General features: G+C 42.4%; 1 protein-coding gene across 1 annotated transcript in view; it reads right to left on the reverse strand.

The window, feature by feature from the left end:
• Positions 1-21,061, reverse strand: part of SIK2 (salt inducible kinase 2) — a 160,990-nt gene that overhangs the window by 132,452 nt on the left and 7,477 nt on the right. Inside the window, exon 2 of the mRNA XM_033918190.1 lies at positions 1,254-1,370. Within this exon, the coding sequence (XP_033774081.1) occupies positions 1,254-1,370 (117 nt within the window). The remainder of the gene's footprint in view (positions 1-1,253; positions 1,371-21,061) is intronic.

The raw sequence follows: 21,061 nt of genomic DNA on the forward strand, positions 1-21,061 counted from the left end.
ACCTCATACCAACTGTGAAGCATGGAGGTGGAAGAGTCATGGTTTGGGGAGCTTTGCTGCAGCAGGACTTGGCTAGATCATCATAGAATCCACCATGAATTCTACTGTGTATCAGAGGGTGCTTGAGGAACATGTGAGACCATCTGTAAGAAAATTAAAGCTAAAGCAGAACTGGACCCTGCAATAACAACAATGACCCAAAACATACCAGTAAATCCACCAAGGGCTGGCTGAAAGAACTGAATATTTCATGGGGTGTCCTAATTTTTTCACTATTAGGGTGTAGGGTGTCCTAATTTATTCCACAGTTAGAATACACATTTTTGCAGATAGATTTTTGTTTCATGAGTAAATCTCCTGCTGAGATATACCCTTCCCCCCAGATTGGATCGGGCAGGAGGGAGCCCAAGCCCTCCTGCTCCGCCGAAACCCTACCCACCCGACACGATCGGGATAGAAGGGAGCCCAAGCCCTCCTGCCCTGCCGAAACCCCCTACCCCCCACCCCCAGGGATCCCAGGACCTCCTGCCTTCAGTGCACCCTCCCATGATCTCCCCCTGAATCCCCAATCGGTCCCCCACCTGTCGACCCCATGACCCCCCCCCCCGACACAACCCCCCCGTACCTCAAAACAGTTGGCCGGATATTTTTTTTTTGAGAATAGACATTTTCCCTGCTTCTACTTTCAACGTTTAGGGCCAAAAGAGAACTTAGACTTTTTTTTTTATTATGCTCCCTCCATTTATTTATTTTAAAAATTTGTATACCGTTTAAACCTAAACGGTTTACATATTGTTACATACATAATTAAATAAGACATATAAAATCAAACAAACATTAACATATAATCATCAGAAAATCACGTAAAGTGCCCATTAAAAGAAGAACCGCAAAGATCAGTTCCTAGAAAAATGCATTAACAAATAAACTGCTTTTTAAATAGTTTTCTGAAATTACCCTTGTCCTAACATTTTCGTAATTGACCAACAAGTGAGTTTCACAATTTGACCCCCGGACAGCAAAAGACTATTTTACCGGTCTCAGCAAATTTTGGATTAGCCTTTGTTTTTAAATAACACTGAGTTCTCAGAACACAGAGACCTAGATGGTAAATAATTTGACATCTTACTCTTTCTGTGTGCTTATGAATCTGAGACTCCCCTTCCCCTTTGGTTGTGTGCATTGAAGAATTCACTTATCTAACGAAAAACTTCTTATATACAGGATTGCAGCGTGTCTGCACAGTGCCATACCTGATAGAGCTTAATAATATGGGGGTGATCCAGCATTTTCATGATTTGCACTTCTCTGTAAATTTTCTCCAAATTCACGGCATCCAGTTGAGACTTGTCGATAATCTTTATTGCAACCTGCAAGGGTGAAATGTAAAAGTAAAAAATAAATAAATTCTGCTATCAGGTTACTTTTAAAAACAACCAAAAAGAAACTAAGCTGTAATCTTAAATATTTAGGGGATGGGGCGAGAAACTACAGTGAACATTTATGACCAATGAACTGACCTTCCCTGAAGTTACGATTCCTCTTTACCAATAAGCCAGCCTCCTCCAAAACTACCGTATTTTCACGTAGATAACGCGCACCCGTGTAAAACGCGCACACGGGTATAGCGCGCGGAAAACACAAATTTATGTACAGAAATTTTTATATACCGCGCACACCCGTATACCGTGCATGCCGCCCCGACTCTCTCGTCGCCGCCCGACTCTCCTTTCGCCCGCCCCGAGTCTCCTCTGGTCCTAACTGCTCTTTTCCAGCCCTGCCCCGAGTCTCCTCTGCTCCCGCCTGCTCGTTTCCAGCCTCCCCCCTCCCCCATGGAGAAGCTGTCTACCTTGTTTCCGGATGCCAGCGAGCCCAGCTGTTTCCTCTGCCGGCGGTCCCACCCCTTCTCTGAGCCCTGCTGCACTGCTTCCTCTTCCGGCGGTCCCGCCCTTTCTTTGACATCAGAGAAAGGGCGGGACCGCCTGAAGAAGCAGTGCAGCAGGGGGCAGGACCGCCGGCAGAGAAAGTAGCTTGGCTGGCATCCGGAATCAAGGTAGACAGCTTCTCCATGGGGGAGGGGGGGAGGCTGTGGGGGTGCGAGCGGTCCTTCGGGGTGGGAGTGCGAGCGCTCCTTCCAGGTGATGAATCGGGCGTCGGGGGGGGGGGGGAACTATATAAAAAAAATTTTGTACAATGCACTCACACGTATAACGCGCAAGGTTATGCGCGGTTTGTAAAAACCGTGTATAACGCACGCGTTATATGCATGAAAATACGGTACTCTAGACCAGGGGTTCTCAACTCAATCTGGAGTATCTCCTTGCCAGCCAGGCTTTCAGGATATCCACAATGAATATGCATGAAATAAATTTGCATATAATGGAGGCAGTGTATGCAAATCAAGTTTATGCATATTCATTGCAGATATCCTGAAAACCTAACTGGGAAGGGGGTACTTCAGGACTGAGTTGAGAAATACAGCTCTAGACTAAGAGTTCTCAATCCAGTGTTCAGAACACACCTAACCAGTCAGGTTTTCAGGATACCCACATGAATAAAGATGAGAGAGATTTGCATACAGTGGAGGCAGTGCATGTAAATTTATTTCATGCATACTGCTGCTGAAGCCTTTCTATCCTGTAAATGTTTTTATGGGACTTTGTCTTTCCATCTTGTATGAATTTGAAAAAACGTTTTAATAATGATACTGTTAGTTAATGTTTTATTGTGTTTGTTCTGTCGAAACGTGTTTTAGTATTTTTAATATGTATGCATGTAATTTTGTAAACCAAAAAGAAAAATAAAGAGGAACCGGAGCAAAAATCCACAAACACAACACTTATATCCTCCAGTTCAAACGCTGAAGCTAAAGCTCAAGGCTTACCTATTTTATACCTAAAGTATACAGTTGAAGCACATATACAAATTTGCCTCAGAAGCAACCGGGCAGCTCTGGAGCAATGACTGCCCGGTAGCTTCTGAGGCAAATTCCCCTGTATATGTGCTTCAACTGTATGCTTTAGGTATAAAATAGGTAAGCCTTGAGCTTTAGCTTCAGCGTTTGAACTGGAGGATATAAGTGTTATGTTTGTGTAATTTTGTAAACCGCATAGTTTTTATGAAGTATAGAAATTTTTAAATAAATAAATACATACATTGCAGACATCCTGAAAACTTGACTGGCTGGGTGTGTGCCGAGGTCTCGATTGAAACCCTCTGCTTTAGTTGGTTCCCAACCCTGTTCTGGAGGACCACCAGCCAGGCGGGTTTTTGAGAAAGCCCTAATGAATATGCATGAGAGAGATTTGCATATAATGGAGGTGACAGACATGCAAATCTGCCCCATGCATATTCATTAGAGCTATCCTGAAAACCCAACTGGCTGGTGGTCCTTCAGGACAGGGTTGGGAACCAGTGCTCTAAACCTTGTTAAGTCAATGCGTCACTGCTGCTTTTCCTCCCAGGTCATGACTTTCCTAAATGTGAGGAATCAAACCTCAGCTGATAGCATGCAGCACCCAAAGCTTTTACCCATTAACCAAGAGAATGCATGCATGTCCTAAGATTCTCGTCCTCACTTTTGCACTTTCTAATATTGAATCAATGCTTCTGGGGCAGAGATCCTATTCTTAAGAATTATCCATGCATGGTTTGTTTATTGGTTTTTTTAATTAGGATTTATTCATTGTCTTTTTGAAGAAATTTACTCAGCGACCGATGTCCAATCCCTTTTCCCACCCTCCCTGTACAGGTTTGAGGGCTTTTGAAAGTATTCACGGAACAGTACTTTCATGAGAAGAGACTCGAGACCAAACGTACCAACATGGATAGGTTTCTTTTAAAAAAGGACAAAAGAAACATGTCCTGCCCCGTGGGTCTTTTTTTTTTTTTTAATTAAAAAAAATATGTCCAAAACCTCAAAGAGGAATGGGAAACTAGAAGCAACAAAAAAATGTAAAACGAAACAAAAAGCAAACATGAAGATAATATTTCAGCAACAATCGCAGTGACTGGAACGCGGTGTCTAATTTGTCTGGAACTTACAGAACGGAGAAGATACAAAGTTTGATCCAGGAAGCAGAGGAATATTGAGCCATTAAACATTAAAGCTGGGATTAGTAACCCCCTCCCCACCTGAGGATTTTCCCCAGATTTCTTACAAATACTGGTGGAAAGGTCCTAAGCTGCCAACTCCAGACTCCGCCCCTTCTACCTTGCTGCGCACTATGCCTGGAACAAGCTGCCCGCATCCCTATGGAGGGCTCCGTTTCTGGCAGTGTTCAAGACCCAGTTAAAAGCCCACCTCTTTCGACTCCTAACTCCTCTCACCTTGGTTTCTACATCCCCTACCCCATATGTCATGTCTGTCTGTCCAAGTTAGAACGTAAGCTCTTCTGAACAGGGACAGTCTATAAAAGTCAACATGCGTAGCATTGCGTACGCCTTTCAGTGCTATGTAAGTGAAAAGTAGGAGGAGGAGCCGGCACAGAAGCAGTGCACACTTTCCTCACACCCGGCCACTCACAGACCTGCCATAGAGCGAACAAGCAAGCAGGGCTGTGGAGTGTGAGTCAATTTTTGGTGCACTTGGATTCAGAGTATCTGTAAAAACATGCCAAACTCCAACCCCAGCTTCAAAATAAAAACACATTATATGGTGCATTTATCTTTGTATAAATTATGACTGCAAGGCAGCAGCAGTGCAAGCTGCCCTCACCCACGAACTGCTACCACAGACACCCTACAGAACAAACACAATATGACAGCAGCAGAGTAAGTTTCCCCTTGCATCAGCTTCTAACTACGGCCCGCCACGGAGCTAACACAGCAGGCTTCCCTCACGCACAAGCCACTATCCACTCGCGCATCAGAACCATAACAGCAGTAGCAGCACAAACTTCCCTATATTGTTCCACCATTAAGGCAGCAGAGTACATGCTAGTCTGGAGGGAGGCTCTTTTCAGCGTCAATACAGATGTTCGTACATGCTAATCTGGAGGGAGGATCTTTCCAGCTTCAATACAGATGTTTGTACATGCTAGTCTGGAGGGAGGTTCTTTCCAGCTTCAATACTGTTGTTCGTACATGCTAATCTGGAGGGAGGATCTTTCCAGCATCAATACAGATGTTCATACATGCTAGTCTGGAGGGAGGATCTTTCCAGCATCAATACAGATGTTCATACATGCTAGTCTGGAGGGAGGCTCTTTCCAGCATCAATACAAATGTTTGTACATGCTAATCTGGAGGGAAGATCTTTCCAGCATCAATACAGATGTTCATACATGCTAGTCTGGAGGGAGGATCTTTCCAGCATCAATACAGATGTTCATACATGCTAGTCTGGAGGGAGGCTCTTTCCAACATCAATACAGATGTTCGTACATGCTAATCTGGAGGGAGGATCTTTCCAGCATCAATACAGATGTTTGTACATGCTAATCTGGAGGGAGGATCTTTCCAGCATCAATACAGATGTTCATCTTTCAGCTCATACTGACAAGGTGGTAGTTTCCCCCATTAAGATCAGCCAAATACTTTACGAGTGACCCAGACTGGCCACAGTCACAGACAGACTGCTAGGCTTACACCATCGGAACTGTCCAGCAACTGAATTTCAAGAAATGAGCGAACACGCAAACCCCTTTGCACAAAAATCAAACACGTGTGGGTTTGCTTCCAAGTGGTGCCACGTTTGCCTTGGTTCCAAAGTTCTAGAGCCATGCATGATACTGTCCATGTCCGTCCCCTCTCTCATCTCCAGCACTGCAGGCTAAACACCTTTTCCCTAATGACTTGAAACCCTAGAGGAAATGTGTAGGCACGAATTGGAAACATCCTCTGGTCATGGTAATCAAGCCCTCTCCAAGGCAACAACTCCAGTCACACAAATACTTTAACAAGCAATTCTTTAAACTTTGGAAAGTCCCTGTTGATAGTCAGGAAAACAACAACAAAAAAATGTATCCTAATGTTTCTTTCAGCAGAGTGTAATATTTGTAATAAATGAGTACTGTACATCAACTTATGTACTAAGATGTAAATTCAGTTCTTCCATACAGTCCCAAGATTTTGCTGGGTTATTCTAGGAGAGCTCTGAAAGTCTGATCTTTATGTTGATCTTTGCAAAAAAAGTTCATCACAAGACACTAAGGAACCCTCTGCAAAGTGACCGATTCAGACAGGCACTAAGAGAACACCTGTCCCCTCTTAACAAGGTCCCAACCATTCCCAGCCAACTGCGTCAGACGAGCACTCGCCACACACCCTCCACCTCTACAGATTGTCTAACTTAGACATTTCCTGTAAATAATACATCAAAAGAAAAAAAAAAACAACCTAGGTAGTGAGTGACAAAGTAAAAATATTTCACAGTTATCCTGTATGTTATTACTCTTCAGTCAGAGAAGCACAGACTGGTTTTTGCGCCCATCTCACTGACTTGCAATGTATGTATATCTGGCCTGCTTGTTGAACACCGGCAGCTTTTATCAGAGGCTGGCAAAAGATGGGCACAGATTTCTGGCTTTAGCAAGATTACCAATGTGCTAAGAATGCAATGTATTTGACAACACTTTCTGTGAGTTGACATCTTTTTTTTTCAGAGAAAGAATATTTTTGGGGATGAGAAGCAGAAACTATTTATTCTGTGCTTGGGAAAATCAAAGCCCAGGGAGATGAAAAGATTCACCCAGGGTCCCACTGAGCAGGTACCAAATTTGGGGTTAAACCAGAGGCCTGGAGATAGAGAATGACACGGTGACAAAATTCATCACCGTTCCCGTCCAAAATAATACCATGTCATTTTCTAGTGTCTATTTCAGCCTCAGTCCTTCTACACCATCATTCTTCAAAGCAAAGCTTGCGGGTCAGTGGTTGTGGCCATTCATACTCTGATTCTTATGTGAGCCAAGGATAATGAAGCCATTGTGACATCACTGATGTGATTGGCTCTTAGGCACTGGTGGAATGAGGCATTATGACATCACAATATCTGCTCTGGATACCAGAGACTGTCATTCTGTAGTGTCTATCTCAACTTCAATCCTTCTATACCAGCATTCTTCAAAGCAAAGCTTGCGGGTCAGTGGTTGTGGCCATTCATACTCTGATTCTTCCCTCTCTCCTTAAAGAATGACATGAAGATGGTTTCCCGCGGTTATCCGCGGGGACGGGAACGGTGATGAATTTTCTCACCATGTCATTCTCTACCTGAAGAGACCCAGCTACCTGCCTAAGATCAAATGGCAACAAGGAACTCTGGCTTAAAGTTTCTGTTCACACTAAGGGGTCAACACAGTAAAGTGCATTGGGCTTTCTCCACCAGTTAGCCTGGCACACAATACAAAAATAAGTTTTGCACATGAGCCGACAATGCACTAATCCTTGCATAGACATTAGCCCAACACATTTCAATTTATGCTAATGAAGCAATTAGCTATTCAGCACAGACACAGAGAAGTGCGCAGAAGATCAAAAAGGCTGAGCTCAATGATGCCACTTTGATGTAAGGTCTAAAGAGGCATAAAAGGTTAACTTGTTCTTCTGCTGAGATTTCATGCCCGTCTCTTCTCTTTATTTTGGAGCATACAGGACCTGCAACATTTTCTGGGTTCCATACAGAGCATGAGTAACAGACAGATCTGAGGTGGGGTGGGGGGGGGGGGATGCTGGAACAACAAGCAAAACGCCAGGCTGTTGAGATTCACGCATGCACAGGTCTGAGCACAAAAAAAATATTGTATAGCAGCAAGAGTTGCACATCTGCAGAAATGTTCTCTGCGATAATTTATGCACAGAATAGCATTCCAACACATGTGCAAGCATGTGTGCATGCAACTCTGGGTACCAAATTTGTGTACTGCTAGAGCACACTCCCGTGTTAGGGCCAGTGTGCTATTTGCATACTATGGGGGCTCAATCAAAACTTAAACGCATCTAAAATCCCACCCAAGTCAGCACAGATTACAGAACTCATTGATGACCTTCCGGAAAGCGGTAAAGACCCTCCTCTTCAACTAAAATTACAACCGCAATCTACCCCTCACCCCCTCTAAACTCCCTCTCCCTTCTACCCACTCTTCTCCATTCTGATCCCCTACTTAAATTGCCGTATAGTCCTTATACTTAAACTACTGAATAGTCTTTGTATTGTCCAAATGTACTCCACTGTGAATGTTTGCTTGTAGGCCATTCTGAGCTACTGGGAGGACGGGATAAAAATCTAAATAAATAAAAGACAGGTCGACTAAGTGCCGAGAATCAAACCTATTTTTTTGAAGCATCCAGGGACTTTTTAGGCCTCTGAATGCCGCTGTGCACCCAGAGCTAAAAGGGGCGTATCTGGAGGAGTGGTTAGGGAGGGATGTGGGCCGACCTAGACTTAGTTGTCCTGCAGGGATTATCAAAGGTTTTACGAGCCTTCCTGGACGGAACTTATACGTTGTTACTTAGACAATGCAAAAACAGGTATAAGTGCCCAAAAGGTATCCAAAGTGAACAGATAACCACTGCAGAGACAAAGTAAAGACTCCACTCACATTCCCCCAGTGTTCACTGATCCCCCTCACACCCCTGCAAAGATCAGAATAAAAACGTACATACCTGTCTCCAGAACATCATCATCCAGTATAGGAAAGCCTAGTAGAGCTGCACATAAGTCTCTTAAATAGCCTGAAGGGTGGGCTACTGAACCATAGAGAGAAGAACCCAGGTGCAAATGTCACTCTAACCACTACATTTATGGTGGAACATGTGAACCCACCAAACCACCCCCAAAACCCTATTGTACTGCCATATAGGTGGCACCTGCAGCCATAAGGGCTACTGGAGTTGTAGACAGGTAGGTATAGTGGGATTTGGGGGGGGGCCTCACCATGACCTATAAAGGAGTTCTGGTGAGTTGTTTATCTAGCACCGTTTTTGTGAAGTTCACAGCAGTGCCCTGTAAGGTGCCCCACTGCTCTTTTGTCATGTCTGGGTGGACAGTCCATCACAATGATGGCACCTTCCATGTCCAAATGGTCTTGTTTTGGGCATTTGGGACTTGACAAAATTTTGATCGAGAATGTGGTATAAAAATAGACGTACTGGCGGCCTAGACGAACTATAGCCTGAACATCCAGACAAGACGATTTTCAGAAAACGTAATTTTCGAGAATGGGTATTTTCCCACTGCCAACTTTGGGCGTCTAGCGCTATACATCCCAATCGGACTTAGACGTATGCTTTCATTATGCCTCTCTACACTTCTCCCTCCGGATTCGCGGGGAATAGGGGCAGAGCCTGACCGTGAATGGCGAAAAACCGTGAATATCCAGCTCTGACCCACCCCCGCCTCCCTCCCGCCTTCCCTGCCTTACCTGGTGATGTAGCTGGCTTTCGGGGCAGGAGCGATCTTCCTATGCTCCTGCCCCGTGCAGATCGCCATTAGGAAATGGCTGCTGTGAGTTCCCGTAGTCTCTCGAGACTACGACGGGAACTCCCTACAGCTATTTCCTAATGGCGATCTGCACGGGGCAGGAGCGTAGGAAGATCGCTCCTGCCCCGAAAGCCCGCTAGACCACCAGGTAAAGCCGAGATGCCGGGGGGGAAGACTTAAGGATGTTTTTTTTTTCTTTTTCCCCCTCCCCAAAAAATCACGAATATGTGAAATCGTGATTACTGAAACCGCGAATGGGGAGGGGGAAGTGTGCTCTACCAAGACTTCTGCATCGGTTCCTCAAGAGGACCACAATACTTTCTACAAACCTCTACTCAAAAGGGAATTCCTAGCTGCCACTCCTGTGGGGGAAAAGCAGGACCTTCCTACAGAGGGTTATTAATTTCTTTAAGAAGCCAACAGCATGTTAACCTTATTTGTCCTCTAACAAACTGCTGCATATATTTAGAGTCAGCTGCTTACAAAAAAGGAGAAGCAGGAATTGTGGATTATGAAATGTGAAGAAAAGCATAGTGCTCAGCTCTATACTCTTACTGCCTGGTTTTGGGGGTTTTTTTGGGGGGAGTTGGGGGGTTAGTGGACAGAAGGGAGCAGGGAACTCATCAACTGCTGCATCTTCCTCAGGAGCCAAAAGGCAGCAGATTTTCCAACCCAGGAGAAGCAGCTGCTAATTCACCCAGATTTGCAGACCTTGCAAGATGGGGGGGGGGGGGGGAAGAGAAGCGTGGTGCCAACTGCAGTTCTTTCTACACAGAAGTAAACCTACACCCTGTTCAATATATGGCAAAGAAATCTTCACATGGCCTGGCAGTGAAGTTTTGAGAAAAGTAGAACAGACTTCACCGCCAATTGCATCTGGATGGTTCTAGAGCCGACACAAACATGTAAAAGGGAGGGAGAATGATCACAGGGAATATACATACTCCCTGTCTGCTGGGCAGGGTGACGGGATAATCGCGTGCCAAATGCCAGCGCGCCGACAATCCAGCGCCGACAATTCGGCGGAAGACAGAAGCGCGTGGGGGAAAAAATAATTTTTTTAAGAGCTCCGACTGGGGGTTTGGGGTGGCAACCCCCCCCACTTTATTGGTTAGTGTTCGTGCTGCCATTGCGGGGGGGGGGTGAAACTCCCCCCCCCATTATAGAGAAAACGGAACTTTTCCTGAAAAAAATCAGAAAAAGTTCCGTTTTCGCTATAATGGAGGTTTCCAACCCCCCGAACCTCCCTCCAACAGCAGCGCGAACACTAACCAATAAAGTGAGGAGGGGTTACCACCCCAACCCCCCCGTCGGAGCTCTTTAAAAATTACTTTTTCCCTCGCGCGCTTCTTTCTTGCACCAAATTGTCAGCGCACTGACATCTTGCGCTCCACTGTCTATGAACCGCTGGGCAGACACTACAGCGGTTTTCTCTCTAGTCAATTAGGATGTAGGACTCAATGAGAAGATGGTGGAAGTATGAGTACCAGTTAACAGTTTATTAATAAAAACAGATGCCTCAGAGCTGGCAGGCACACACAGCTATGCATGAAGTCAAATAATAATAATAACTTTATTTTTGTATACCGCAGTACCTCAAACAGTTCAAAGCGGTTTACAGCAAAAAGAGACTGCGTACAGGAAGCATTCTGAAATACATCAGCAAAGATATAAAATCAAACAAATTTGTCAAAAAGATAAGTTTTAACTAATCTTCTGAAAGTTTGATAACAGAAAGCATTTAAGATACATTCACTTAAACATTTATTCCAAATACTCTATTGCCAACCTCTTATGCATGAATTAAGCAAACATGACTATAAGGAAAACAAGAATTATACTAAAAGAAATGGTAAACATCTCAGACTACTATTTCCACACCATCATATCGCACTACAGCTCTATGTCACTTATTTAGTTTCTTTTACTGAGCCAGTGAAGATACTTGGAGTCATCCTTGATAATGCATTATCCTTTTGCCCCCCCCAAAAAAAAAAAAATTTCCAACCTTGCCAGTAAATGCTTTCACACACTACAACAAATTTGATCAATTCAACTCAATCCATACTAGAACTTTCTTCTCTTAGGACTTTACTACTTAACTCTTGTAATAACCACATTGGAGTAAGTGCAACTCTTTCTATCATGGCTTACTGTTCTCTCCAACTAAGAGGAGATTGCAACTTAAACAAAACAAAAACACCACCATAAAACTGCTTTACAATGAGAAAATATATGATTGTCATCCCTCTCTTCCTTCTCAAACATTGGCTAGCAACAGGCTCGAGTTGTTTTTATGTTTTCATCAGTTATTAATTAGATTTTAAACTCCAAAAGTCCCTCGTTCCTATCAAGCCTACTTATACCATATACTCCAATGCATGCACTACGATCTTCAAATCAACATCTCCCAACACATTGTCATATCTGGTTGGAATCTATCTGGAATTCATGCTTTAATGTTGTAGCCCCTTCCATCTGGAACAGCCTCCCTCTCGTTCTTAAGATAGAGCAATCATTTTTGAAACATAAGGCAGCATTAAACACATTGCCCTTCAACCAGGCATACCTGTCATCTTCTGTCTGACGCAGATGAAACTACTTTAAAACTTGACCAGTTGCCAGTGGTTTTCGGTACTTTTAGAGTTTTGCAACATTTGGGGAGAGGTGTTTTATATCTCGCAAAACATTCTAAGGTTGCTACTTCATTAAGAGCAGAAATGGGCACTGCCTTAACTCCATTTGAAAAAGTTCAGTAGTTCTTCCAGTGCTACATCTGTAATAAACCACTTTGTACAAATAAGAATTTGAGGCTGGAGGAGTTGCCATACAGCGAAAGATTAGATAAACTGGGCCTTTTCTCCCTCGAACAGAGGAGATTGAGAGGGGACATGATTGAAACATTCAAGGTAGACTTAGTAGATAAGGACAGGTTGGTCACCCTCTCCAAGGTAGGGAGAACGAGAGGGCACTCTCTAAAATTGAAAGGGGATAGATTCCGTACGAACGTAAGGAAGTTCTTCTTCACCCAGAGAGTGGTAGAAAACTGGAACGCTCTTCCGGTTTACCTTAGAGAGGAATCAAATATTGATTTAAGGGTAACCTGAAAAGTTTCTTATTTAAGGACGCATTCAATTTATCTATTTATTCAATTTTCTATCCCGTTCTCCCAGGGGAGCTCAGATCGGTTTACATGAGTTTATCCAGGTACTCAAGCATTTTTCCCTGTCTGTCCCAGTGGGCTCACAATCTACCTAATGTACTATCAACAGAAATATTATCTGCTTTATTCTGCTGGCTCCTAGTCTAACCTCCCTCTTTTTTTTTTTTTTTGCTTAAATGTTTTCTTTCCCATAAAGATAATGTATTTCTGCTTCCTTTCCGTATGTTCCAGTCAGTCTGTATAATATTGTTACATTGTTTAATTGATTGAAGTCTATGATATCAGATTTTAATTTTACTATAAAATCGCTTAGTAATTTCTGATAAGCAATTTAATCAAATTTTAAGAAAACTTGAAACTTGATGTATTGTAAACTGCATTGAGAAAGGCGGTTAATAAATCCCTATAAATAAATATGCAAGTATGCATCAATTAGTCAAGTCACATTCCCCCCTTTTTTTTACCCAACTATTTTATTGTAAACTGCTTAGATTTTTTGTTTTATGATATATCAAGAAAAAACCTGTATTCAACAACTGGAGTGAACAGACAAAACCTAGGTATTCTTTTGCCCCCCTCCCCCCAATTATATTTATCCAGTAGCCATTTTCAAGATCTTTAGATACTGTTTAAACTGAAGGAATGCAGGCACAAGAAATCAAAAGGTGTGTTCAGAGGGACAACTGATGGCCACTGATTTGATGACCCATCAACATGACTGCCAACCTAAAGTTCAGATTTAATCTCAGCAATTGTCATGCTATTAATCTCCTATCAAAGGCTCACATTATTCATCTCATGGAATGTGCTGTGATAACCACATTTAGGATGAACACAGAGCATTACTTACACATGTTCGGGTTATGTTTTAAGGGAGCTCAGTAAACAGAATGGACAAACCCAAAACTTTTAGAACAAGCTGTAATCCCTGGTTTACCATATCATGGCCTCATTGTTTGGTATCAACCAGCCCTGGAATCTCTTAGCGCACCTAGCCTAACAAAACTATGCCAAGTAGTTGCAAGCCTTGAGAGAAAGGATAAATGTTAAAAATACAGTATTGCCCTCTATATAAGAGAGTTCTCTCTATAGGTGATGAGTACCCCACTATTATGCAAACTCCTTCATTGTTTCTGAGGAGGGGTAATCTGTATTGTGTATGGCACCCCTAGTCATTTTGAAAGGTTGGTGCCTAGAGATCTCAATGATTGGGTGTATGTGTGGGGGGTGGGGAGTGGAATTCCACAGGGAATGATGGACTGCAAGACGTTTTCACCTATCGTGCCATTGTTGATACCCAATTCTTTGATTATCGGTAGTCTTTGTATAAACCATGCAATATCTTTCATTGTTCAAGGTCAGGTGCCTACCATTAAAATGAGAAGCAAAATAATGTTTACATATGGATTTTCTGGCATTTTTCAACTTTAACCCTATTGAAAATAACGTCACTCTAATCCAGTGGTTCCCAAACCTGTCCTGGGGGACCCCTAGCCAGTCAGGTTTTCAAGATGTCCCTAATGAATATGCACGAGAGAGATTTGCATATAATGGAAGTGACAGGTATGCAAATCTCTCTCGTTCATATTCATTAGGGATATCTTGAAAACCTGACTGGCTGGGGGTCCCCCAGGACAGGTTTGGGAACCACTGCTCTAATCAGATCAAGGTGGGTTTCAATAATTTTTATTGAGTATTTTGAAAAATACAGGGAGCATTTCAAATACATAAAAACAAAATAAAGCTTTGTGTATAAAGAATCTGCAAATATATATTTAACTGTAGAGGACCATAGCAGTAAGAAAAGCTCCAAGTATTGGAACTGCTTGTGAAGACTATATGAGAAAAAGATGAGGGAGAACTGAAATAGAAATTAAAAGAGAAAGGAAAGAAAGAAGAAAAGAGAAGAAAAGGAAGGGAAGACAGGAGTGTCTACGAAGCAGAGCGTACATAGGAATCCAGGAATGACCAGGGTGATTTTTTGCTCTTCAAATTCATGGAGGTTCGGAGTGTAATTTTATTCTCATATGCATAGGATTCAAATCTATGATACATACACAGAGAGTTCCACCAAAAAGTATAGTCTAGTAGCGAAGATGATTTCCAATTTTTCAGAATGTGCATGAGAGCAGTCACAAACATGGTATTGATGAGCTTAGGAGGACAGTTTGATTGTGCGAAACAGGGATGTTGAGAGCGAAGGATTATAATGCCCATAGAGATCTCTTCCGAGCAGTTAGTGATAGATTGTATGGTGTTCCAAATTTGAGTCCAAAAGGAGCGGACCAAAGTACAATGAAAAAACATATGATCAAGAGTTCCCTCCTCTTTCAAACAGTTCCAGCAAACAGAGTCTTGCTTTAAGTTGGCTTTCCACATGCGAAATGGGGTCCATACTGCATTCCACATAATAAAGAACATTGATTGTGAAACTCTAGAAGATAAAAGCGGGCGGTTTGTTGAAGACCAAAAGAGTTCCCAATCAATGTCAGAAAGCGGAGTGGTGAGTATAATATCCCAGTGTTTCATAGATTGAGATGAAAAAGTGAAGGAATGATCTCTCAAAATATTATAGAAAAAAGATATAGCCTTGCCTTTTAATAGAGTCAAATAGATCAAGGTGGGTTTCAATTGTGTAATTATTAGGCTCCTGCATCATCAACTCCAAACAAAGCTGTACCCAACTGGTAAATTTTCACCAATGTTATTGCACCCCCCCACCCCAATCCCCCCCCCAAAAAAAAATAAAAGGAGACAGCTGAATTCAGATAGAGTTTTGTGCCCCAATTGCTGTCATGTATCAAACATTTCTAATTGCAATTGGTTGGTTCAGACCTAAGACTGCTGTTACTGCCTCCTTGACTTCATCTGCTCAATACTATAATTCTGGCTTGATAAGAATCTTTTAGCTACTTTCAAATTTTTTTTTTTTTTTTTTTTTAATAAAGAGACTTTTTTACTGGATTTTTGTTTCAACTGCCACTAAGGGCTCCTTTTATCAAGGCGCGCTATGGGGGTTAGCGCGTCGGACATTTCATCACACGCTAACCCCCGTGGCAGCCTAAAATCCTAACGCCTCGTCAATGGAGGCGTTAGGTACTAGCGCGGCAGGCAGTTTAACGCGCAGTATTCCGCGCATTAAACCGCTACCGCGCCTTTGTAAAAGGACCCCTAAATGAAAATTAACTTATGATTAAGGGCTCCTTTTACTAAGCTGCGCTAGCGGTTTTAGCGCATGCTAGACGCTAACGCCTCCATAGAGCTGGCGTTAGTTTTTCCATGTAATGCGGGGGTTAGCACGCGCTAATCTTAAGCACATGCTATAAACGCTATCGCAGCTTAGTAAAAGGAGCCCTAAGAACAGAAAAGAGGAGAGGTAAATATTATGAACCTGATATATAAAGTATCTAAAGTGAATATCTATTGCCAAAAATGTAATAATTTTTATTAATGCAACATATTGAGCAATCAATAAAACTAAAAAACAAATACTAAGGAAGTGTAAAACAAAATATGAACAACAAAATCACCTCCAGAATTCAACCACTGTGCTGGTTCACAAAAATGCTACGTGCCATGCCTCAGAGACCTAGTATTCAGGCAGAAACTGCTAGATACAGAGCCAGGTCGAAGTCTCAATCATTGGCTAATGGCATGTACATACAGTACTAAATTCTTTTTTCTTATTTCTTTTATCTTTTTCTATAATATTTTAGATTATCAATTTAAATAAGTTCAGTGCCGACAGTTACATCCATAAAGATAAGTGGTGTTTTAAGTTTTTGCATTATCGTTGAATGGTTGATGTTTGATGTTTTCAACATTTTTTATAAAAATATTTAAAATATCTAAATTATTTAAATTGATAATCTAAAATATTATAGAAAAAGATAAAAGAAATAAGAAAAAATAATTTAGCCAATGATTGAGACTTCGACCTGACTCTGTATCTAGCAGTTTTCTGCCTGAATACTAGGTCTCTGAGGACTAGAGAATGACACAGGGACTAAGTTTGTCCCTGCAGGCTCTGTCCCTGTCCCTGTCCCTACCCCTACCAGTCCCTGAGAGCTCTGTTCCCATAGACTCTGCCCTCATCCGCACAAGTCTCAAACACTTACTGTATGATTTTACATTTAAATCTTTTTATTAAAGTATAAAAAGGGACAATATTCTGTACAATAGAGCCTTCCATTTTGATCTGGCTTTGGTACAACCTTCCCAAAGACGGATGCCTGTGTTTTTACATCATCTGGGAAGAGATTGTCTTTCAAACATTGGCATAGAAGAGAACCAACAGCAGTGGATAAACATAAAAAATAAGTTCCTATTAAAATGTTGGAAATGCTCCTTGATGCCAACAACGATGGATGAATCTGTTGCAGTAAGATGCTCGAGCAACTAGGCACGTGATGGAAGGATGTTGCAGGTGGTAGAAGTCTGATCAGCAGACAAGACTCGTGTTGCCACATCAAAGGAAGACAAGACCCAAATGATGTCATTTAACATTAGTTCATTTAAATCCAAAAGCAGGTTCTTCAAGTTTTTTTTAATCACTGAATTAATTTGCCAGTTGTCTAAGATGTGTTAAGTTTACATATTGATACTAGTATTTTATAGATCAGTGGTTCCCAACCCTGTCCTGGAGGACCACCAGGCCAATCGGGTTTTCAGGCTAGCATTAATGAATATGCATGGAGCAGATTTGCATGCCTGTCACCTCCATTATATGCAAATCTCTCTCATGCATATTCATTAGGGCTAGCCTGAAAACCAGAATGGCCTGGTGGTCCTCCAGGACAGGGTTGGGAACCACTGTTATAGATGATGTTTAAGGCTAGTCTCAAGCTTTAACAAAATGACACAGGAAAACAGTTTGTCTCCGTCCCCATCCCCACTGCATCCCTACAGGCAGATATCTACGGGTACCTATCCCCGAGTCACTCTCTAATTCAGATACAATCACATGGACACCATTGGTGGACAACAATTCATCTCATGCTATTTTTCCCAACTTGAAGGATTTTGCTAGAGTGAAAAGGCAATACTGCTTGCTGAGCTTAACAGACATTGTCCTGGTTACTCTGCCTGGTTTCTCACCTCCCTCCTCTCATCAAAGTGGAAGGGCTGAAGCAGGGCCGGATTTAGATGAAAAGAGGCCCTAGGCTATTCCACTTATGAGGCCCTTTCACCTCCCATTTTTAAGTTTGTAAATTACATGAGAGATAATAAAATACATCATTACTGTGATATATATCAATATGTTAAATGAAACATGTTGTTATTGGTACTAACCTTTATAAAAAATGTGACACGGATAATAAATAAAAAAAAGTTGAGAACACTTATTTGGACATTTATTCTCAGCACCATATATAGTACTTGTAACAATAACTAATCAAACATAACACACAACATTGCCCCTTCCTATGTCCATAGTGCACCCAGTGCGTCCTTCCTCACCTCACCCCCCCTCCAATGCCCGCCTGCCTCCCATCCCCCTTCCATTGAACACCCCCCCATGCCATCCTGCCTGCCTGCCTTCCATTAAACCCCCCCCACCCCTCCTCCGATGCCAGCCTGCCTGCCTCTCATCCCCATTCCACTGAAACCCCCCACCCCATCTCCCCCCCGATGCCAGTCTGGGCTACCCTGTCCTGACAGATCCACGTTTTGCCTCTCTCTCCGCGGGGCTGGGCTTTGCCCAGCTGTTTCCGGACTGATGTCTTTCCCTCCCCGATCCTCCTGCCAGGGTGAGAAAAAGAAAGGGAGAAGCCGAGTCGGCGCCCCGTTGCGGCCGGAGCCGGTTCCGATCCTGAAGCGTAGGATTTCTCCTTATTTTCGATTCAGTGTTTTAGTGTTCACTGTTTTTAGAATAGTGTAATTTTAATTTTGCTAACAATTTGATGTAGGCCCCTCTGGATCTTGAGGCCCTAGGCTGAAGCCTAGTTAGCCTATAGGAAAATCCGGCCCTGGGCTGAAGCACTGATTGAAGGATGTGGGAGGAGCTGATGTTTGGGGAATTTGAGAGTTCCTCAGCCTATAGGCCAAGGAAGACAGCCGAGCAGATTTGGAGGAACTTTGCACTCATTTTACTGTGTTGACACCATAAATCCAAATAAATGAAATAACTAAACTAAACCAAAACTTAGTTTTATAGACCGAGTCATCAACCAAGAGGTGCTCGACTCGATTGATAATAATGTACAACATAATACATAAATCTGACAAGAAAAGGTAGACTGAAACAGTTAATTTCCAAAATGTTCAGCAAACCAAAAAAGTTTTCAGGTGCTCTTGGTGCAGTAAATTATCCCCGACACCTATTTATACCACATGTTAAGTGCATCTGGTTACTCATCTCCCTCCTCTCATCAAACTATCCTGCAAGTGTAGGAATATTTTGTCTCCACTAAGTAACTTATCATATGGTTAGAAGAAAGAGCAGTTCTCTCGGTCAGTTAAGCTCAGAGGAAGTTCCTGGAACTCTCAGCTCTAACCACAACCATTAAAAAACGATGAACAAACATTCTTAGTTTCACAGCCATCTTCTAAACAGGATTTCAAGTGTCCATTGTCAGGGGAACAATGATAGCTGCTCTGGACTTTATAAAGGAGTCACCTCAGATCAGTTTTGAAACAGCAATCAAGTCAATGAACATGAAAAATTCTTTAACGCGATGTGCTGCTGGTCCTTCCATCATCATACTGACTAGATTTCTGATTGTTCCCAAATGAGGCCCTGTCTGTGCATTTGCTCCTTCCTGACAACTGGCCCTTAAACTTGCCTAAAAGCTTTTATTTTAAATTTTCCTGGAGAAAAATATATCATCATGACAACACTGCAGGTCATAGTTTTATGCAACAAGACAGAGTGGACCTACTTTTCAGTTCTTTCACCCAGCTGCTTTGTTCAGTCAGGCCTTCCTCTTATGTCAAAGGCCACTAAGCTATTTGTGGAGAAACCTCTCAAACCTAAACACCCTTCCAACAGACTTCTATTCCATATTATTGTTCTAAACAGAGTATATATACTTCTAGTGGCTTTATGGTCATATAGATTCTATAATAGGATCATATTAAAGAGGTTTTATTAGATTCCCCTTTGGAGCATTAACACCTGATTTACCAAGGCTCCCATTTTCTGTCTTTGGAGGAGAGATCTACAACTACTATTTATATCTATAACACTACAAGTGCTGTACATTAAAAAACATTCAGGAGATTGTAAGCTCTACTGAGCAGAGACTATCTAATCAAAAGATAAACAGGACAAGTAGGGAGTTAGGGAGATTCTCAGGCATAGTTACTTTACAAGGGAGTAATGGTTAGGAATTTAAAGCAGTTAGGAATTAAAAGCAGAGTCAAAAAGGTGGGCTTTTAGTCTGGATTTGAAGCGGTTGGCTTCATACCATGGCCTTCTTTCACAGGTAGCAAAGGATAGGAAAGAGTGTATTTGAAAATAACAATCCATTACTTGGCTGGGGTAGAGGAGTGGGCCGAGGACCAGGAAGCTAGGGTTCAAATCTCACCAATGCTTTTTGTAACCTCGAGCAAGTCATCTATTAAAATGGTCTTCACTAATTTTTAAGTAGGGGACACTTTGGATCCAAATGAGCTGGCAAATATCTTTCCACGACATGACTTCTATCCCCACCAGCCTGCCTTCAAATTTTTCATTGAGGGGTATCCTCATGAAAGCAAGCATTTCTAAATACATTCTTTTTCAAGTTTCAAGTTTATTAGGATTTTTTATATACCGCCTATCAAGGTTATCTAAGCGGTTTTTACAATCAGGTACTCAAGCATTTTTGTCTACGGAGAACTGCCTTGTCCTTCAAGCACACTGCTGTCCCACCTGACCCCCCCTACCCCCTCTAATCTAATTCCCCCTGTTTGTGAGCTTGGGTATACAAGTAAAAAGCAGAAAAAATGTGGGGGGAAAAGGATGGGGGTCCATCACTGGCTCTCGTGCCTTGCATCGAAGAATACTGCTCTACTGCCTCAGCTACAAACTGAAAGCTAAATCCTTTTATAATGCCTGTGCCCTTGGCCCATCTACTAGCACAAAATCTCTGACCCCCAGCGACCAACCTGAAGAATCAGAATGGTGGAGAATGAATCAAGCTTGCTTTGCTTATCCTTCATCACTACAGTGGTTAGAAGAGTTATCTCAAAGCACAACCAATGCAAAATGTGTCATCCGATTCATTCCATTTCCTCTACCAATTTACACCCCACCCTCACCAAGTTAGCTACGGTTCTACTCACAGGGCTCCAAGCTATCCAAAGCTCTCCTTGGCTGAACCAGTCCTGGTTTCAGCTTACTGCACGTCTGGACTTGTAGTTTCCTACTTCTTGTTAGAACAGCTGGGATTATAAACCCATATAAAAAGGACAAAAGCATCACTGGCTCAACCTGTTCCTTCTGACATTGTTCAGGTTTTGTTGGGACGAGAGAGCCCTGGCTTTCTGTAAGC

The sequence above is a fragment of the Geotrypetes seraphini genome, chromosome 13 (genome assembly GCF_902459505.1).
Source record: "Geotrypetes seraphini chromosome 13, aGeoSer1.1, whole genome shotgun sequence".
In the NCBI taxonomy this organism is placed as follows: Eukaryota; Metazoa; Chordata; class Amphibia; order Gymnophiona; family Dermophiidae; genus Geotrypetes; species Geotrypetes seraphini.